At 33.3% G+C, this 20,999-nt stretch overlaps 1 protein-coding gene across 1 annotated transcript; it reads right to left on the bottom strand.

The window, feature by feature from the left end:
• On the bottom strand, nucleotides 1-20,237 carry LOC134696108 (heat shock 70 kDa protein 12A-like). Its single transcript, XM_063557710.1, has 4 exons — nucleotides 19,633-20,237; nucleotides 16,645-16,863; nucleotides 2,915-3,065; nucleotides 1-1,131 (listed from the first exon to the last, which is right to left on the bottom strand). Exons 1-4 carry the CDS (start codon nucleotides 20,005-20,007, stop codon nucleotides 38-40), a joined length of 1,839 nt encoding a protein of 612 aa, XP_063413780.1. The 5' UTR covers nucleotides 20,008-20,237; the 3' UTR covers nucleotides 1-37.
• Between the last annotated feature and the right edge of the window lie 762 nt (nucleotides 20,238-20,999).

The following is a 20,999-nucleotide window of genomic DNA, read 5'->3' as shown; positions in this document are numbered from 1 at the left end:
TAACAATTATATAAATTTATTAACAATAAAAACTAAACTACGTTTTTGCATTTTTTTCTTGATCCTTCGGATCTAAAAATTCAAAGGAAGCCACTACAGTGTTTCCGGTTTTCTCTTCCATCGCTTCTACCGCTAACTCAGTTCCTCCGAATATCATTTTCAGTAGAACCGGCCTATTTAACTCACCTTTGTTGTCGTGGAATTGAAATGTCAATAGTCCTATAAATTGTGAATTTGTGTCCGTAACAAAATAAGGATCCGGATCAGAACTAGCAAACACTTGGACATTAGCACATCTCTGCTTTTTCCGAATGGGCATATAGCGCTTTGGCCCGATTACAGTATTTATCGGTAAAATGTCACCGACTGCTACATATTTCACGAAAAAGTCTTCACACAGGTCTCTGCCGTCCATTACAACTTTTTTACTTTCGGGATGTTGTCCTTTTATAAACGGAATGAAACTGTTTGTCCCGTATGTGAATCTAGCAACTCGCGCAGATATTATCGAAGGGTTAAATCCAAATAGCACGGCACCTTTCATGACGGCAAGTTCGGGGTCCTCGGGTATCATCACATTAACATCTGGAAAAGCATTCTGAATACTTTTCTGCATGTATTCGGATTCTGAAAGTCCACCAACCATGATGATATGGTTGATATCATACCTACGTTTGTTAGTAAGCAAGCAGCCTACTTGTCGAATGATATCATCAACAATAGAACCGAACATTTCTCGTAAAATCCCTGCTTCCATTCGCAACTTATCTCCAGTTATGCTTACTCTTCTTCGATAAGACGTAGTTTCTAAAGCCTCTTTGATATCAGCACAATCAGTAACTGTTCGGAATATCTCTAAAAAAGATGGCGGAATCCTAATTGTAATTTTTGAAGAATCGTCAACTTTCACTTTTCGTTTCACCATTTCAAACTCTCGCTCTAATTCTAAGAAGTCAAATAAATGCATTTCTCGAAATGTCTGAACAACTTCATGGCTGAACAATTTTTCTAGAAATTGCACAAACGCACTATCTACATTGACACCTCCCCATGCGCCACCGCTGGCTTTCTGGAGTTCTTTGATGTGACCCCCATCCAACACCTGATGGACAGTTATGTCTGCAGTACCTCCTGAAATAGAAAAAACAAATTGTGTGATTGGATTCGTCATATTGGTCAATCAAAACTTTTCGTAAACTCTTGTTAAACCTGCAGCAACTTTCATTCTGACGTGCCTGTTTCAAGTCATGCAGATATTTATCCATAAGGGTTTTTTGAAAAAGATAATAGAAAGTGACAATATTGAGAATCGTTACTGCAAACAATTACCAAATATGTCGGTGCGACAGTCCGACTGAAGACAGATTTTGTATTTTCCAGCCTGTACCAAGTCAGGAATATGACAGTTATTATCCATTAGTTTGATGTGTTTGATTTTACCTTTTGATTACGGACTTCCCTTTCGGAATTTTCCTCGGAGTTTGGTAATTTCGTTATTTGACTTTTTTCATGCACAAATCAGCAATCACCTTTAGTAATTTAAATACTGTTTGTACCGTCAGAAAATCGAAGTAATTGACTACTAGTAAATGGAAACGAAAATTTGACAACTACTAGTAATTAAAACAGACAAAGTCTTGCCTTTTACAAGAAGAGGTTAACATGATAACCTCTAGAAAGATACCTTCCTTACGAATTTAGTTGTTAGTAGTCTGCATGTAAATAAATATTTTCATGTAGAACTGTTGTCTAGTTACACATGTATTTGTTTATAAATTGTGTACTTTTTGTACCAATTTAATGTTGATGTTGCAGGTCTTTTTCATTCATATATCACAACTTTAGGAAAGGATTATTCTAAGTATTAATAACTTGTGCCTGACCCTTTTTCCTATATAAGATAGGTTAATTACAAATTTTTTTAGAACAGAAACTAAATTGCTTTTTAGTTATATTGCTGTGCCTTAGTAATTCGTCGAATGTCTCTATTGTCTGTCTTTTCGATTTCCTGCAATTAAAAACTGTCAACCTTACTGCATAACCAATATTTCCTGACTCGCATAACTCATGTGCGAAGTTCAACTTTTGGTACTTACACAAAAATATATATAGCAAGAATAAGGAGATATTAAAATACTGCACGACAATATATTTATTTGACCTTTGGCTTACAAGTTGTTCAAACCGTCGAAATATCCTTATAAAAAAAACGTTATTATTCATTATTCGCATTGCTAGTTATTCAAATATTAAAGCAAGCTGATGTCTATTTCAATATTATCTAGTTATTTTAAATATGTTACCGGTATTTTAAATGTTTTCGACAATATATGAACATTCTGTATAAAACTACATCGATCGCATTAAGCAGAAATAGAATCATTTTCATAACAGCGTAGACAACTGCAATACTTATGTTGGTTATTATACTACATCACTGACCTTTTCCATAATAGTGATGTTGCGCTTTACCTCGTCTGTCAGAGACTTTCCATTGGGGATTTAAGGACAATAAAGGAGTACAGTACAGTACACGCAAATCCACGGAAAAAAAGAAAGTTAAAGTATTCAAAATTTAAATCAACGCACAAGGTTTAGTCCTCTGCTACAGTTATTCGTATTCTTTGATTTAAGCGTTAAGAACCTTTAGCATGCAGCCCGACAGTTAAAATGTCTATAACACATACGATATAACATGAAGGCGTTATGTACAGACAAACGTTAACCTAATCTGACCCAGTCAATTGATAACCTGATCGCGCCAAAAAATGGTCTTGTCCACGCTGTTATGAAAATGATTCTATATAATTTCGAATTATTTTTACGGAGACACAACTGCAATATAACATATTTCTGGTTGCTTGAAGCTGGGTGGTTTGATTGATTTATATTTGATGATAGGATTTTTTTTTACCTCCAAGGTCTAGCACCATATAGGACGTCCCTGCTTGGAATGCACTGATACCTTTCCCTCCGTGTAACCTCTCAAATGGGATATGTTGACAGTAGACAGAAGCTGCTTCCGGTTCTAAACATAGCTGTAGACTCTTTAAGGGAATACCCGCCTACAATTTAATCAACAAACCCAATAAATACAAGCAGTATAAATTCACCATTGAAAATCCATTACGTTATTATACTCTTAGCAATTTGTTTCTATATATGGTAACATAGCAGAATTTCTATTGCCCCTCCTGTGTTTTATTTTTTATTTATTTTAAGCCTAGGCCTACTATTTCAATTCAAAACAATGATTCGTTGGCTCGGTATAACATGCATGCATGGGTTCAAAATGAAACTCGAGGCGAAGATCACATTATTAGAAGTGAACTTAAAATTTAGAATGGAAATGGTGAATATGCCAAAGAGACAGCAACCCGACCAAAGAGCAGACCACAGTCGAAGGTTAATCGTAAGATAGGCTTTCAGTGATATATCTAAACTCAATGTAAACATGCAATGAATTATTGATAAATAGCTGTATTACTAGTATCATATTTCGGAGCAATTTCAGAATCATGAACACAATATAGTCTCTTTTTTGTATGTGATGTTGGGTAACTGCGATTTTTCAATTTACTGCAGAATACATTTTCTAATTATAGAATTAGACTTTTTTGGATAGTCGAGCCTATGAATTTAAAAATTAAAGAAGAAGTACACGGATGCCTCACTCGCACTGTCATTTTCCATGTTCAATGGACCGTAAAAAATTTAATTTGGCATTAACATTATCATAAGCAAAAAGTGTTATAAGTTTCAAGTTGATTAAACTTCATGTAGAATAATCAAAACCTTTACCAAAAACTTCAACCTGAAACTCGCACTTTCATTTTTTATGTTTAGTGGACCGTGAAATTTGGGTCAAAAGTCTAATTTGCCTTTCAATTTAGAAGACCAACAACTTTAACCTGAAGCGGAATAGACGAACGGACGAACGAACGAACGGACAGACGCACAGACCAGAAAACATTATCATAATGCCTCTATCGTAGGTAGGACATAAAAATTGTTAGAAAGTTCAATGTAAACTTCTATGAAGTTACTATACAAAAATATATTAAAGACTCTTGTTTTTCATTGATTTGGTAAACATGTCATGACAAGACAATGTGTGGTAAACACAGCTAGGATTTGGAAGTACATCATACATATTACTCGACAAGAAGTAAACCTTTGTGTTGTTTCAAAAAAGCGGTCAATTCATTTCAAATATATTTAAATGTCATTTTTCATTGACGCAGATAATTTTCGGAAACCCCCTATGTATATTTTTAGCATTGATAAATTATTGGCACTAAGTTTGACGTCATCAAAATACGGAAATTGTCAAGAAATCACTACGTTATATACATTTTGATAAATTTTGACCCAAAAATAGCAGCTGCAAAATGTTGAGGGTCAGGAAAACATGTAAACACATTTCTATGGAACGCCGTAGCTGCCTTATGTGTACTTGTTTTTAGATACGCTTATACTTTTCAATATATGCACATAGTTTTTCTATATATGCACATACTTTTTCTCCATATGCACATAGTTTACTTTATATGCACATAGTTTACTTTATATGCACATAGTTTTTCTATATATGCACATAGTTTTTCTATATATGCACATAGTTTTTCTATATATGCACATACTTTTTCTCTATACGCACATACTTGTTCTCTATATGCACATCTGTTACTTATTCGTTTTTAATGCGCGAAGTATACGGTTGCACTTTGAATTAAATCGTTTTTCAATTGTGTTCATGTCTCTAGTGGTAACAATGTGTTCTTACAGATGAAATGACCCTATAAGCGCGATTGCAACCGTTCCAGTGCTCGGTTAATACCCTGTTACTTATTCACTTATAATACGTTTGTTGTACGTTGCACCTTTTAAAAAAAAATCAATTGTGCCCATGTCTCTTGGTGTAACGATGTGTTCTTAGAGATGAAATGACCCTATTAGCGCGCATGTACCCGTTCCAGCGCTCGGTAATTAACCTGTTACCTATTCACTGATAATGCGTTTGTTGTACGTTGCACCTTTTAGAAAAGGATTTTCAATTGTGTCCGTGTCTTTGATGGTAACAATGTGTTTTAAAAAATGAAATTACCCTATTAGCGCGCATGTACCCGTTCCAGCGCTCGGTTAATACCCTGTTACCTATTCACTTATAATACGTTTGTTGTACGTAGAACCTTTTAGAAAAGGATTTTCAATTAAGTTCATATCCCTGGTAGTAATAATGTTTTCTAAGAGATGAAATGACCCTATTAGCGCGCATGCACCAGTTCCAGCGCTCTGTTAATACCCTGTTACCTATTCACTTTTAATACGTTTGTTGTACGTTGCACCTTTTAAAATAGGATTTGGAATTGTGTCCGTGTCTCTTGTGGTAACAATGTGTTCTAAGAGATGAAATGACCCTATTAGCGCACATGCACCTGTTCCAGCACTCGGTTAATACCCTGTTACCTTTTCATTACCTATTCTTTACCTATTCACATATGATACGTTTGTTGTACGTTGCACCTTTTAGAAAAGGATTTTCAATTTTGTCCATGTCTCTTGTGGTTACAATGTGTCCCTATTTTTTGGTGGCAGCTTTGTGACAAGTACAGCTTTCTCTTAAATGTTAAATTTACTATTCTAATAAATTCAAACTCTGAATGTTTACACTGCCATTACACATGGAATATTTAAACAAAATCATCCAAAACGTACAAACAAAAATAAGTCTGAACATACTACACTACACATAAAAAGTATTACAAACGTATTATAAGCGAATGAGTAACGAATAGGTAACAGGGTATTAACCGAGCGCTGGAACGGGTACATGCGCAGTAATAGGGTTATTTCATCTCTAAGAACACATTGTTACCACTTGAGACATGGACATAATTGAAAATCCTTTTCTGAAAGGTGCAATGTACAACAAACGTATTATAAGTGAATAGGTAACGAATAGGTAACAAATATAGGTAACAGGGTATTAACCGAGCGCTGAAACGGGTACATACGCGCTAATAGGGTCATTCAATCTCTAAGATCACATTGTTACCACCAGAGACATGAACACAATTGAAAATCCTTTTCTAAAAGGTGCAACGTACAACAAACGTATTATAAGTGAATAAGTAACAGGGTATTAACCGCGCACTGGAACGGTTGCAATCGCGCTTATTGGGTCATTTCATCTGTAAGAACACATTGTTACCACCAGAGACATGAACACAATTGAAAAACGATTTAATTCAAAGTGCAACCGTATACTCCGCGCATTAAAAACGAATAAGTAACAGATGTGCATATAGAGAAAAACTATGTGCATATAAAGTAAACTATGTGCATATAGAGAACAAGTATGTGCGTATAGAGAAAAAGTATGTGCATATATAGTAAAACTATGTGCATATATAGAAAAACTATGTGCATATATAGAAAAACCATGTGCATATAAAGTAAACTATGTGCATATAAAGTAAACTATGTGCATATAGAGAAAAAAGTATGTGCATGTATAGAAAAACTATGTGCATATGTGCATATATTGAAAAGTATAAGCGTATCTAAAAACAAGTACACATAAGGCAGCTACGGCGTTCCATACATTTCAGTTTGTGGTCAAATAATTAATTATGTGTTTACATCATGTAATTTATTGTTTACTTCATATTTACTTTTATGCATTGTCATATACATATACAAACTGTTTACAAACTGAAAGATAATATCATACCATAGCAGATCATAGCAACATAAATATTTTTGATATTCTGCATCGAGTGACAAAACAAAAGCAAAAGGCTCCAGAAAAAAACAATGAAATGAAAAAAAACAACATGGTATTGAGTAAAATAAAGCATGCACATATACACCCCCTCAAAAAAACAAAAAACAAATTCATTTTGCCATGCATGTGTACGGAGCGTTCCTTTTATAGATTATTGCAACTGTTCTTGTTAAAGATTAACGGAAAAAATGGTATTTTTCGAATTTGACTTTTACGCTTTGAATCAATATCGGTATATAAGCCTTCAATCAATTCTAATCTACATAGCAAGTAAAATTTAAGGAGGTGTATGCACGTATGTATAATTCTTTTTTTGTCTGGGATAAACCATATGCCTTATATATCATATAGATCAGTATCAGGCAAAAACCCCGAAAAATTCCGAAGAGCGGTAATGAGCCAATAAAAAGTGGGATTCCATAACATCAATCGGAACATACATTTTAAGGATAAATCTATTAGTTTATTTGTATATTAAAACAGAACAAAAACCGATTAAATCGTCCGAACGAAGGTACTTGTCCGAACCTTGGTCAGCTTGCCCTACTGTAGTACGACGCTAGATTAAAACTGACGTGGAAAGGTAATACCCGGCTACCGCAAGCTTCATTTTCGCCCAGGTGGTCGTGTGGTCTAGCGGGACGCCTACAGCACAGGTGATTTGGTGTCAAGATATCTTATTAGCATGGGTTCGAATCCCGGCGAAGGAAGAACAACAAAATTGCGAAAGCAAATTTATAGATCTAACATTGTTGGGTTGATGTTTAGACGAGTTGTATATATATCAATTTATATGTTTAACGGTGTAACTTGGTGTATAGATATGATTCTCGTTTAATTTAGTGCCATAAACTAAGACTATTATAATGATAATATATTGATTTAAATTGAACATTACTTGCATCAGAGACATATATACATTATATGTCTCTGCTTGCATGGAGTGGGAGAAGGCGTTTCAGTAGTGCAAATTGAGAAAAATACGCCCATTCTTAATGAAAAGTTTGTTTCAGTTGAACTATTATCCAGATATTAAAAAGAAGCATGAGTTGTGACACAGTGGAATGAAATTCGCAATCGGCAATCCTCGGGTGATTTCGCTATAATAATGGCGAAGGAACGGAATCGGTCAAGTTTAGCAATTTTGAAATTAGTAGGTGATAATATTGCGCGGTTTATAAATATAATACGGAAATGATTTTATTTGATTTTTCGGAAATAAGATACATAAATCGATTACGATGAAATGTTATGATAAAAATGCGGAAACTAAACAATAAAGCGTAAGTTCAGTTTAAACAGAGAGGATACAATTAGTCTAAACAATGGCATTTAGGGTTTTCAAATCATTTCTAAGAACTTATAGGAAAATTAAAAAAAAATATCAGATTTATAGGCGTATTGTTTTGATAAACAAATTAATCTAATTTACAACGACCAAAAAAAAAAGACAGGGGAACAAGAAAGAAGAAAATGAGAATCATGGTTTGACTCTGACTTTTAATACAACTGAATATCTTAAAAGTTGTTTTAAGATCGGAGAGTTATAAGGTTAAAGGAGTCAAGGTCAAATATATATATTGTGATCTCCAACTTGATGAAAAATATATTGCGGTCCAGCGTTTGACAAGTTTTTTTTCTTCTGAATCCAATTTTTCACTTATCTTATAGTGTTAAATATTGAAAAACTATAATTTGATTGTTAGCGTCGAGAAATAAAATACGATTCAAGTAAAAAAAAAAGATAACACCCTTAGAGTTTAATGGTTGCTCGAAGCCGAGGCTCATTTACTATAATATTCTACTTAATTCTCAGTGTGCATTGAAAAGTTGGCGAAATAAGGGATATGTTCGCAGAGGAATAACCTGAATAATTCAGTCGTTATATTCCGCTGATCTACGATGGCTACATTCTCCTCGCGTGGAAGAAAATCGGACACGGAGAGGGATTTAATTATTCGAGTTAGCAGAGGGATGATAAATTAATCTATGTTATCACGTAAACGGACCAGACATTGCGAGTAAACTTTGTATAGTTGTATGCTTTGAGTACTCTTGTTTATCTTTTGTTTTTGCCATGGCTTTGTCAGATCTCTTTTTTTCGACTTATGAGTTTGGATGTCTCTGGTATCTTATGGCTTTCTTTTTGTATTCCATCACAGGACGAAAAATTCTTTCGTTTAATTTAGCATGTTCACTTTAAAAATAATTAGAAAGTATTTAATGAAAAACAGAATCATAAGCGATCTATCCGAAAATGAAAGAAAAATAGAAAACTAACGAACATATTTCTAATTTAAACACATTAGGAGAGATGACATTTTTCACACGATAAGCAAACATGTCCTATATCTATACCATCACCTTTAGATCATTAAACTTATTAGATTATATATATGCTGATACTGACAAAGATATATAATTTTAATTTTCACACGGCATTTATATTTCTTGACCAAATCTGCAAGAATTAAAAAAGCTTTTAAATAATTGTTCTTGTGAAAAGGATGTACGGCGTTTTGCTCGTGTCACAGTATAAAGTCCATTTGTTATTTCATGGTGCATGGTTCATAATGTCTCCGGCATTTCATCTGTCTTCCGAAAAGTTAATGTTGAATTTTACATTAATAAGATTTATTTTTGGCAATTACTGTTTAAGGCTATACACATGATACACACATTACAACCTTTGAATAGAATAAGACTATAATAATATCTTCAGTTACCTATTTCGACACCAGGTTAGGGGCTGAACAAGGATTCGAGGGAAAGGGGAGGGGCGTAAATGTAGAATGGTTGAAGAACCAAAACTTTATTTGCGATTTTACGCATTTTTGTTTTGCCTCCCCTGAATCCACCAGTTCATGTTATATAAAACCATGCTTTAACTAAACCCTTTTCTCGACTTTCATAATAAAATTACAGTACATGTATCATAGTAGCTTTCAACTAATTCAAATCTATTTTAACATTATAAAATAATACAGAAAAGCAAATATGAAGAATAGGGGGAAATGATCTTTACAATTACAGAATACAACTAGTATCTCAATTGTTTGTAAAACAATTGAAAGGTCTTTCCTGTAAAAGTGATGCTTTCATAATGTACTTTGTACGACCTTTCGTTTGATATACGACAAGCATACCTTCTGAAACTTTTTACTTTTATCACTTAATGACCTCATCCGCCTACATTTTTGATATCGGAATTATTATATATGTAACATAGAGTAGATGAGCTTTCATTTGATATGCGACAACGCCATATTCTAGAAAGTTTGATTTTTGCACTCAATAACCCTATCTTACTAATTTTTGAAGGTCAGGAATTTGCTATTTGAAATGTACACATAATGACCTTTCATTTGATATACAACAACCCTACCTTAAAAGAACATTTATTTTTTGCACTCAATGACCCCATCCAACTCATTTTTGGGAGACGTCAATTTGAAATTTGAAATGTTCGCTTTATGTTCTTTCATTTGATATGCGACAACCTTACCATCTGAGAAATTTGAATGTTTGCACTATATGACCCCACCCGTCTCCCTTGGATGAAAAGGGGGTTTCAAATTTTCATTTTTAAGTAGAGTTTATTAAGACCTTCAATTTGATATATCAGATGACCCCATTTGACAAAGTGCAAATAATGATGCAATATCAACTATATAAATAGAAATTATGAAACTTACAAAGTCAATGCAAAACATGAAAATTTCAAATTGAATTTTTTAGTGTTTTTTTAAATGGAATGTTTTTGGTATTTTGTCAAACATATAACTATGTCAACCTCTTCAATTTCTTAAACATTTTAAGTGGTAAGCTCTTGATGATTCAGAAATACATGCCTCCGCTCGCAAAACTTAAAACTGCATTATCTCTAAAACGACAATAGATATCTCAAATCTGTTAAATGATAAATGATCTACAGTTAAAGGACAACATTATAGAAAAAGAATTAAGACAATTTTAAAGTTCACTAAGGTCACAATTAATCATCAAATATATGATGCAATACAAAACTTGAGAACCGGAAGTCGTAAAGACATGGGACTATCACCATTCAACTCAGGACCACTTGACCTTTTAAATATCACAAGGTCAAGGTCATAGTATAATGTGAAGGTCAAGGTGAAATTTCATCATGACCTGACATTGACCTCAAATTGAAGGTCTTGAACTACTGATCATCTTTTAAGTTTATAGTAGGTTGATATCTGTTACCTTTAAAAAGATATACACAAAATACTATACTTTTAATAATCATCCCGTTGTAACTTTTGAACAGACGGTCGGACATTTTTGGGCTTATTACATAAATTGTAGAGTTCGTCGAGAGGAACATTTTATACGCTGTATGTAGGCAGCAAAGTCTTATCGTTTTCCTAATATGTAAGCTTGAAATTGCAGCGTAATTTTTTTTTGCACTCTGTGACCTTTGACCTTGGGTACATATTGAAGGTCACATGAATTAAAGATTATTGGTGAAGGTCCCAAGTCTCTACGACTTCCAGTTCTTGCAATAGATTTTTTCTAAAATTGTATACAATTTTTCAAGGGGAATAACTCCTTATAAGGGTTAATAACAAAATGATTGTATATGTTCATTAACATTGCCATCTGTTCCTGTACATGTTGCCGTTTTCAAATCGATTCTATCTCTAACATTTTTTGAGAAATGAGCAAAGGAAAGAAATTGTTTCAAGGGGAAATAACTCTCAAAGGGGATGATGAAATTCTATGCAGCCTCATATGGTAATACATCATGATGAGATGTACCTATTGTAAAAATAAGATCATGATATCTTTAAAAACAACGAGGGGGGGTCATGTTGAAAAAAATCAATAAAAGGGAGATAACTTCTAAAGGGGATGATGAAATCCTACACAGCCTCATCTGGTAATACTTCACAATGAGGTCTACCGATGGTCCATATTTGGTTTTGATAACTCCAATAGAAACGAGGGGAGGCCATGTCAAACAAATGCTGGATGAAAAAAAAAAAAAAAAAAAAAAAAAAAAAAAAACATGCGAAAAACAATAAGGTCTTTCCTCACGGAGAGGAAAGACCTTAAAAATAAGGACCTCGTAGCTTTTTAAATGACAATATTATATTAACAATTTGAAAACTTTTGTCATTATTGCTAAAATAAAACCAACAGCAAATAGCAAATATGAGTTGATTGACAAACTATCTAAACACCTTTTCCTTGACCTTGGAATTCGGGCAGAACACCAAGAAGTGAGCATAGGGTTAAAGAGACCACATAAACTGATAAACACTTAATTAATTAGATATGAAAACAACATAAATTACAACTTATAATGTATATGTTACTCTCGCCCAGGTAAAACAACACCTGTGGTTTTTCTGAATGGTTCTTTTGTTTATGCATTCACTGTGACAGTTAGCCTGTCGTACAAATTATGACGTATTTGATCAAAAAAATTCTACCCATTACTTATAATTTCTTATTTATTAATAATTTTTAACACATATGTAGACATATCTTTATTGTACCATTGTACGCCTTTTTAAAGGAATTTATTGGTGTATAAACTGGACCAAGTCACTCACAAACATATCATAAATGTCCCCCAAAAAAGGAATTTATTGGTGTATAAACTCGACCAATTCACTCAAAAACATATGATATGTTTGTGAGTGACTTGGTCACGTTTTTACACCAATAAATTCCTTAAAAAAGGAGTTTGATCCTTATAATTCTTCAAAATTGGACATAGCGGATAATTTTTTTCACACTCGTTACCTCTATCACACGTAAATTGTATATTTATGTCATTGAATAGGTCTGGCGCATGAATATATTTGTTGGTAAACACAAAAATATGTCCTCAATGAAATTTGCTATCTGATGAAAAGTAAACTGCAAAAACTCTTATTATCATTCAAACGATTGTGTTTGTGTATTATATAATTTAACGATTGACGTGCAGTGAACTGAATAATATTTTTAACGTCTTAATCCTTATAATTCTTTAAAATTGGAGATAGGGGATGTGTTTTTCAACACTCGTCACCTCGACTACCACACGTAAATTGTATATTTATGTCATTGAATAGGCCTGGCGCATGAATATATTTGTTGGATTATGGTTAACACAAAAATATGTCCTCAATGAAATGCTATCTGATAAAAAGTAAACTTCAAAGACTCTTATTATCATTCAAACGAATTATTGTGTGAATAGTTTAATTTAACGATTAACTTGCAGTGAAAATAAATTTCGTTAACGTCGGTGCCGTTATTAATTAAATGAAAATAATACTTTTAAATAGATTTCGTTCGTTTGAAACGCTTTTCTAGATTTATCTTCATCCAAAACGACGAAAACTAACATTTGAAAGTCGGAGATCTATAAATACATATATTTTATATAGACATAGAAGCATAGCAAAATTCATATAAAGTCAACTTTGCATGGATATGCCAAAAAGGAAAGACCATGCAGTTAAAACGAGTGCTATTGCATGTAAGCCAAAGAAACACCAACCTCACTACTGCTGAGAGTCACTCAGAGACATTACAATAGTATTAAGAACCAAGCGACCCCGATAACGGACAGTGAGATCATCTTTCCATTAAAATGAATAAAACAGATCCTTATTAAGTAGAACAGTTTGATACATGTCTTTTAGAGGAACATTTGTCCTGGTTTTTCCTCTGACTTACAAAAATATATTAATTTTGAAAGTTTCCGTGTTATTATAGTTCTTTGCTTCCATTTATTTTCCGTAATTGTTAGAAATGTACAATATCTATTAATTTATCTAACAGTATATTCACACAACGATGTGGTAATTTAACTACAATGACATGCTTTAGCCTTAACAAAATATGCACTTCAGTCTTACGCTAGAAATCTGACTTTTTCTTTTTGTTTATTTTGAAATGTAATGTTTTCAATAAGATTTACGAATTGACAAAAGTAGAGTATACTTAAAGCTAAAAATGTTACTGTGTTCTTTTTTTTTTATTTAAACACTTGAATTTACATTACTGTTTTTTTCCCCTGCATAACTTAAAACGTAGGCTGTACATAAGAGAGTCAGACTATTGCTTAAAAGAAATGAATAAATAATGACGTTTAGAAATATATACTACACGTTAAGTATCTACACTGTATTTTCAGTTCATGGCAGTCAGTTAGGAAACAGGATTTCAATGAATTCTGATCGGAAGGGTATAAACAGTTCATTTGCTTTATTTTTTGCAATTTATTCAGCACTTTTTGTCCATTATTCTCTTTGTGTAACCTATGTATTTCTTTACAATTCTGTTTCATTTACCTCTCTGCAATGACACTATGTACAGGTTGCACAAAGTCGTGTTATATGGTACTAAGGAAACAAATGTCACGTGTGTAAAAAAAAGGGGGGACGGGGGCGGTTCATTCATTGAAAAGTTTAAACGAAAACGTCCTGATTGGTTAAAAATGTCATAAAAATGGTAATTTAACCAATGACGTGACGTAATTTTCTTTAGATTCTGAAATGGCCAGATTATTTTCTATTTTGTTAATCTCATTGAGACCTGTATTTCTTTGCTGTTTTGCAGCATGAGACCTACTATGTACTGCAAACGATGTACGACAAGACTTCATTTTAACTTTTTCATTTTAGTTTGTTTTAGTAATGTGAAGTTTTCTGATATTCAATATTGTTTTGTTTGTGTCTGATTTTTTAAAACTATTTATGTTTACCTCGTTTTTATAGAGTGAAGTACTTTTATTATACGGATCTTTCTTTAGTTACTCCATTGTGTGAAATTAATAAGGGCCGGGGAGGGTAGAAATAACAGCAAATATCTAGATGTTTGCTATAATTGTGAATTTGGTTTTGATGAAGATCTTTGATGTTCTCTTTCCATTTGACATAGGGAGATATAGGGCTTGACATCTGTATATTGTTAAAGACTTCTACATACAGGGTCATGGTTTAGTACAAGCATAATTGGATAGATTCATTAAATTTGCACACTGATTAACATTTATTTTAATGTATTGCTATAATCTTAGAGAATGGTAATATGTTACTTAAATATGTATGTGTTTTATTTAATGGTACTTCAAAAAGCAAACAATTTTACAAGTAGTCAAATAAAGTTTTCTTCATAATTCTTATTAAGTATAAAAACAAAAGTCATACATTAAAGTTTCCACATAATTGTGAGATTTGATATAAAATAAAATGCGACGAAGTGCAACTAAATGTAAAAATTTATGTAACAGCTAAAAATTATAAATGGCTAGAAAAATCTAAAAATATGTGTGTTTTTTTTTCTTTAGAATATAAAGTAAGAACCGCGACAGTGGTTTGACAGCACAACACAAAGACACACTGTAAAAACCCAATTATAACTAATAGATACATCATGCATGCATATGACTAAAATATCAATCAGTACACATCCAAAGGATTTATATAAAAGACACCCTACAGTCTGAGATAAACATTGTTGAAGGCCGTACGGTGACCTATAGTTGTTAATGTTTGTGTCATTTTGGTCTTTTGTGGAGAGTTGTCTCATTAGCAATCATACCACATCTTCTTTTTTATATGACCTTTTGAAATGCCGAAATACAAATATTGACACGGTGTAATATACCTGACTTAGGTTTGGGGGACTAAAGACAAGTATAACATATACATAATATCGAAACGCTTTCAAATTTCATCCTTTGTTTTCAAACACAAAAAGAGGCCGAGTTTATTCTAGATTAATGAGGCTACATGGATCTTATTTAGGTCAGAGGCGGATTTAGGGGGGGCAGGGGGCCCAGGCCCCCCTTTTTTGGAAAAAATTTGGTTGCTTATATAGGGAATCACTGAAGCGTGACTGAAGCGGGCCCCCTCTTAGGTCAGTCAGTGGGCCCCCACTTATGAAAATTCCTAGATCCGCCACTGTAGGTTTACGGGATTTTAAAACAGTACCACCGTTAAGATATGTTATCAGTCTTGTTGTAATAAAAATCATACAATACTTATAACTGCATTTTTTGCTAGGTTTCTTTTATTACATGTGCACTTTATTGTGGAAGCTCGTTTCATCATAAATATTACGTTTCATTTTAAATGCATGATGATTTCAGAATGACGCGAGGTTGCTGTTAGCCGATCAAAATAACGTATTATAACGAAACATACATGTATTGTAATTATTCCTACATATATCAGTTGATATGAAATACCAGAGCATGTTTTATTTATGGTATTTTCACCAACAATGATTTATTCTTATCTAAAAATCAAACCTACTGCTACACGCTTATGAGGAAGGCCGACTCAAATTGTCACTTCATAGATTGTATTGTTGTCATGCAGTATATGCAGTTTAAATATATGTTTCCCGATATACATAGGGCATTGTGCTGGTGTTTGTTTTTGTTAAAATATTTTTGTTTGGTTTTGGGGTTTTGTAGGAAGAAAGGTGGTCTTTGCTAGAATAGTATATGACTCTGTATTCTTGGCATTAATAGAAAATCAATCTCTTGAAACGCAATTGTCATCACACCAATGATATATCCATTGGCCCAGCACATGTAGTTTCTGCAAATATAGTGCAGTGCAGTTATCAAAAACAGAAGATTATGGGTCAATTTACTTGTTTATCAATCTCAAACTCCCGAACTGCTATTAAAGAAAATCTTGATCAATTATCGCCACTGTTTGTGCAATTCAAAAGGCATTGCCAGGTTGCATCATTATCAAACAAATACAATCTTTGTGACATTCGACATACCAAAGATTTTAAAAATGAAGGAAAGATAAATCTGCCGAGTTTTGCCGAATGATTTTTATGACAATAAACTGAGTTATCTCCCTTACCTTGACAGCAGCTTCTTTCATAAATTGTTTAGCAGCATCACTCCATATTGCTGGTAATGTTATAATCCAAAATATGTCGTCCTCTCGGAAACTATTTATTCTATTACATAGAACATGGACTAGAGACTCCCGAAGGTAATTTATTGCGTATGATATGATAGATAATGCTGGCATTAGCTTCCCATCAACGGATTCAATTTCTGATTCTCTTGATAAGGACTACAATTAGAACAAATAATATAGATGAAACATTTTCATATTTTGATCATATCTAAGTTTGCTTGTGAAATTAGATACGTCTGATTTCAAAAGTGGTGCAACTATTGGAATAGGAGCTACACACCCTTCAGGTCCACCGCTATTTTAATACCACCCATCTAAAGTTGGGTTGATGCTGTCGAACTTTTAGTTTTCATTGTTATGTTTTGCGGTCGTTCATCTTTTATTTGTAACCATCGCTTTTCTTTCTTATCAGGAATCATCCCTTGCCACGAGGGTGCCACTACATGAGAAGTATAGAGTATGGTTCCTCTTCTGGAGTAGTATACTTAAAAATTCCAAAGATCTTTTAGAGTACATACAATCTAACTCTCTTTCATCTTGTAACAGTATTAAAACATTTGACTTTTCTACTCTTTACACAAGTATTCCACATTCCAAACTAAAAGACAAATTAAAAGAGTTGGTATTACTTTGCTTCATAAAAAAGAATGGCCAACGTAGATACAAGTATCTTGTCTTAGGGAGGGATAAATCCTACTTTATAAAGAATCACTCTGATTCAAACAAAAAATTCTCTAAAAAACCGATATTATCAAGATGCTTAATTTCTTGATTGACAACATATTTGTTACGTTCGGAGGACGTGTTTTTTCAACAGACTGTCGGCATCCCAATGGGAACAAACTGTGCCCCTCTACTTGCTGACTTGTTTCTTTATTATTATGAGGCTGACTTCATACAGGAACTTCTAAGGAAGAAAGATAAGAAGTTAGCAATATCCTTTAACTCTACTTTCCGCTATATAGATGACGTTCTTTCACTAAACAATTCAAAATTTGGTGACTATGTGGATCGCATCTATCCCATCGAATTGGAGATAAAGGATACTACAGATACAGTTAAGTCGGCTTCATATCTTGACTTACATCTAGAAATTGACAATGAGGGTCGGTTTAAGACAAAACTTTACGACAAAAGAGATGATTTCAGCTTTCCAATTGTGAACTTTCCATTTCTAAGTAGCAACATTCCAGCAGCACCTGCATACGGGGTATATATCTCCCAATTGGTACGATATTCCCGTGCTTGCATTTCCTATCATGATTTTCTTGATAGAGGGTTACTGCTCACAAGGAAGCTATTAAACCAAGAGTTCCAAATGGTGAAGTTGAAATCATCCCTTCGTAAATTTTACGGACGCCATCACGAGTTGATGACCGTTATGGAATAACCGTTTCACAAATGATATCGGATATGTTCCTTACGTCGTAACTACAATCTCCTTCCCTTTCATGAATTTGACCTACCGAATTAGACTTTTTACCAGATTTGTAATCACATAAGCAACACGACGGGTGCCGCATGTGGAGCAGGATCTGCTTACCCTTCCGGAGCACCTGAGATCACCCCTAGTTTTTGGTGGGGTTCGTGTTGTTTATTCTTTAGTTTTCTATGTTGTGTCACGTGTACTATTGTTTTTCTGTTTGTCTTTTTCATTTTTAACCATGGCGTTGTCAGTTTGTTTTGGATTTATGAGTTTGACTGTCCCTTTAGTATCTTTCGTCCCTCTTCTAAATCACATCATGCATATTTTGTTTGGGTTCGTGTTGCTCAATCTTTAGTTTCATATATTGTGTTTTGTGTACTGTATTTCTTTGTCTTTTCCATATCTAGCCATGACATATCTTTACTAGGGATGATGGTAGTGGAGAGGATGTAGTGGATCGTAACCCTTGGCTAGCGAAGATGACCATGACGTTCCCAGGTTGTTTTTTTTCGACTTAAAAGTTTGAATGTCCATTTGGTATCTTACGCCTCTCTTTTGTGATATACATATTTTTTATATGAGAGGGTGAAACGGAGTTGTCCATTTTTCAAATCCTGATCGGTTTTTTTCATTTTTTCCACATCCCACTTTTGTCGATTGTTTTCTCAGATAATACTTTTTACCCCCTATATCACAAATCTTCAAAGCGTGTATCCTCACTAATATTTTCCCAGATTTTAATTTACCCCTTATACCGCTAATCTTCACAGCGTGTTACCCTTCTTATAGTACTAACAATTTGCGATGGATATTCTTTTATTTATTTTTTAACAGACTATGAAGTAAACAATGACTTTGTATATATGTCTACCTTATTTTAATACCTACATGTACGTCATAAAGATTACAATATTGATATAGTGGACTACATGCAAGTGTGCATGGGATTAGATATTTCAACGAATAAGATAACAATGATAAAATATGACATAATATTGTCATTCTTATAACTCCAGGAAAACCCCCGTGTACCAAATATACTTTTCCATCTTTTGGGGTATTGCACATCAGATTAAATAAACTTTGTCAAATGAAAATCCCCATTGAACTATACATATAGACATAGTACAAAAAGGTATTGATTTATTTTTCTTTACATATATAGTAACCTACCTTGTAACGTGACAATACGATCTTTTTTTAATGTATTTTAAACTTCATAATCGTGATTGAGACCATGATGTGTGACCCATTCAAAATAAATTCATTTATACAATTGATACCTATACGACAAATTCAATCCAGCATAAACACATTTCTGTAGCATATTAGGATGGTATACAGTCGATGAACCAACCATTTTTAAACACATGCAAGTCAGATGAAAATTGGGGGTTTCAACCATTAGTCCCCATACAAAAGAATTTGTATTCTAACAAAAAGGAGGGTTCCCTTGATCACTGGTAAACACTCTGCATATTTCATATTAAAATAGATACCTTTTGTTTATAAAGTTCCATTTTAAAACGTCGGTAATAGTACCACTCGTGATGCTCCCCATCCAAACTAAGTTCTGAATATTTATTTTCAGCATCGTATCCAAACGAATGAAATTCCTTCTTCGGATTTAACAACACTGTGGTCGGAGCTTTATGAGAAATCAACCATCGTCCTCCAGATTCCCATTTTGGATTTACTTTAATACACAAAGGATCCTTTTCGTGTTCATGTCTCAAAGAAAAAGCGTATCCTGAAAATGTAGTTCCAAAGTCGATCGCTGCCACCACTAGCTTACTATCCGTACTAGACATTTCCGAAGCTGTATTTTCAGCCTGGTGAATACACTTGGGGCGTCTCAAAGTGTTATATTCCATAAATATACCCAGGAAGTAAATTTTACCTTTTGAAATTGCTAATGTCAATAGGTATAACGTATTGAATTGAATTCTTATGATTTGAATTGAATATGATGAGCATAAACACACAATATTATGGCCGTAAGAACTTCATCAGTGTATGTTGTTATAAAAACCGGCAAATTCAAAATTTTTTTACTTTCTTTAATAGAGAAGAAATCCATATTTAAAAACACAAGGACGTACGAGTGCAAATGATTTGTCATAACGTTCAATAACTAGATTTTAATGAATTTATAGAGAAATTTAAATTGTCCGGAAAAAGTCAAGGTCAATTATTTTTGTTTCCTGCATTTTAGAAACTCAAATGGCGTTGAGTGGGTGACGGTTCATTGATATTTTCTACTTCCTTACTCATTTGTGTTCAATGCTTTTAAATAAAAAGATCAAATATTTTATAAACATAATGTATTTTAATGCATTTTGCTTTTTTATATCAAGCATGAATTTTTAAAATCCATACCACAAGATATATATAAATATACTTCCGGAATTTCGAAATTGCAGATGTTTTAACGTAAAACAATAGCTATGAGGTTTTGGTTTGGGGACCTATATTATAAATTGTTTTTTTTTCAATTTTCTTTTATAGTCTTTATTTATTTGAACCATTATTCTCTATTTTAATGGATGATCCATGGATGCTAAAATATTAAAAGAAAATACAATAGATCCGATCTATTGTCTTTTCTCTATTATTTTTCTCTATTAGTCAATATTTTTTATTTGTTTGGCCCTTAATTCACACTTTAATTTTTGATACAGAACTGGAGCTTCGTTCACACTACTGGGTACATATATAATGAAATTGCATTGCTGGGTCTGTCAAATGCACAACTATGGAACGCCATGACTGTCTTCTGATGTTGATTTTTTAATATGTTCGGTGCTTGATGCATTATGTTTAGACAGTAGTATGTGTTTTATGTTCAGTTGTTATCCCATTTTGT

The sequence above is a fragment of the Mytilus trossulus genome, chromosome 14 (genome assembly GCF_036588685.1).
Source record: "Mytilus trossulus isolate FHL-02 chromosome 14, PNRI_Mtr1.1.1.hap1, whole genome shotgun sequence".
NCBI classification, from domain to species: Eukaryota; Metazoa; Mollusca; class Bivalvia; order Mytilida; family Mytilidae; genus Mytilus; species Mytilus trossulus.
The sequence above is the reverse complement of the archived record's forward strand: the minus strand, read 5'-3'. Positions and strand labels throughout refer to the sequence as shown.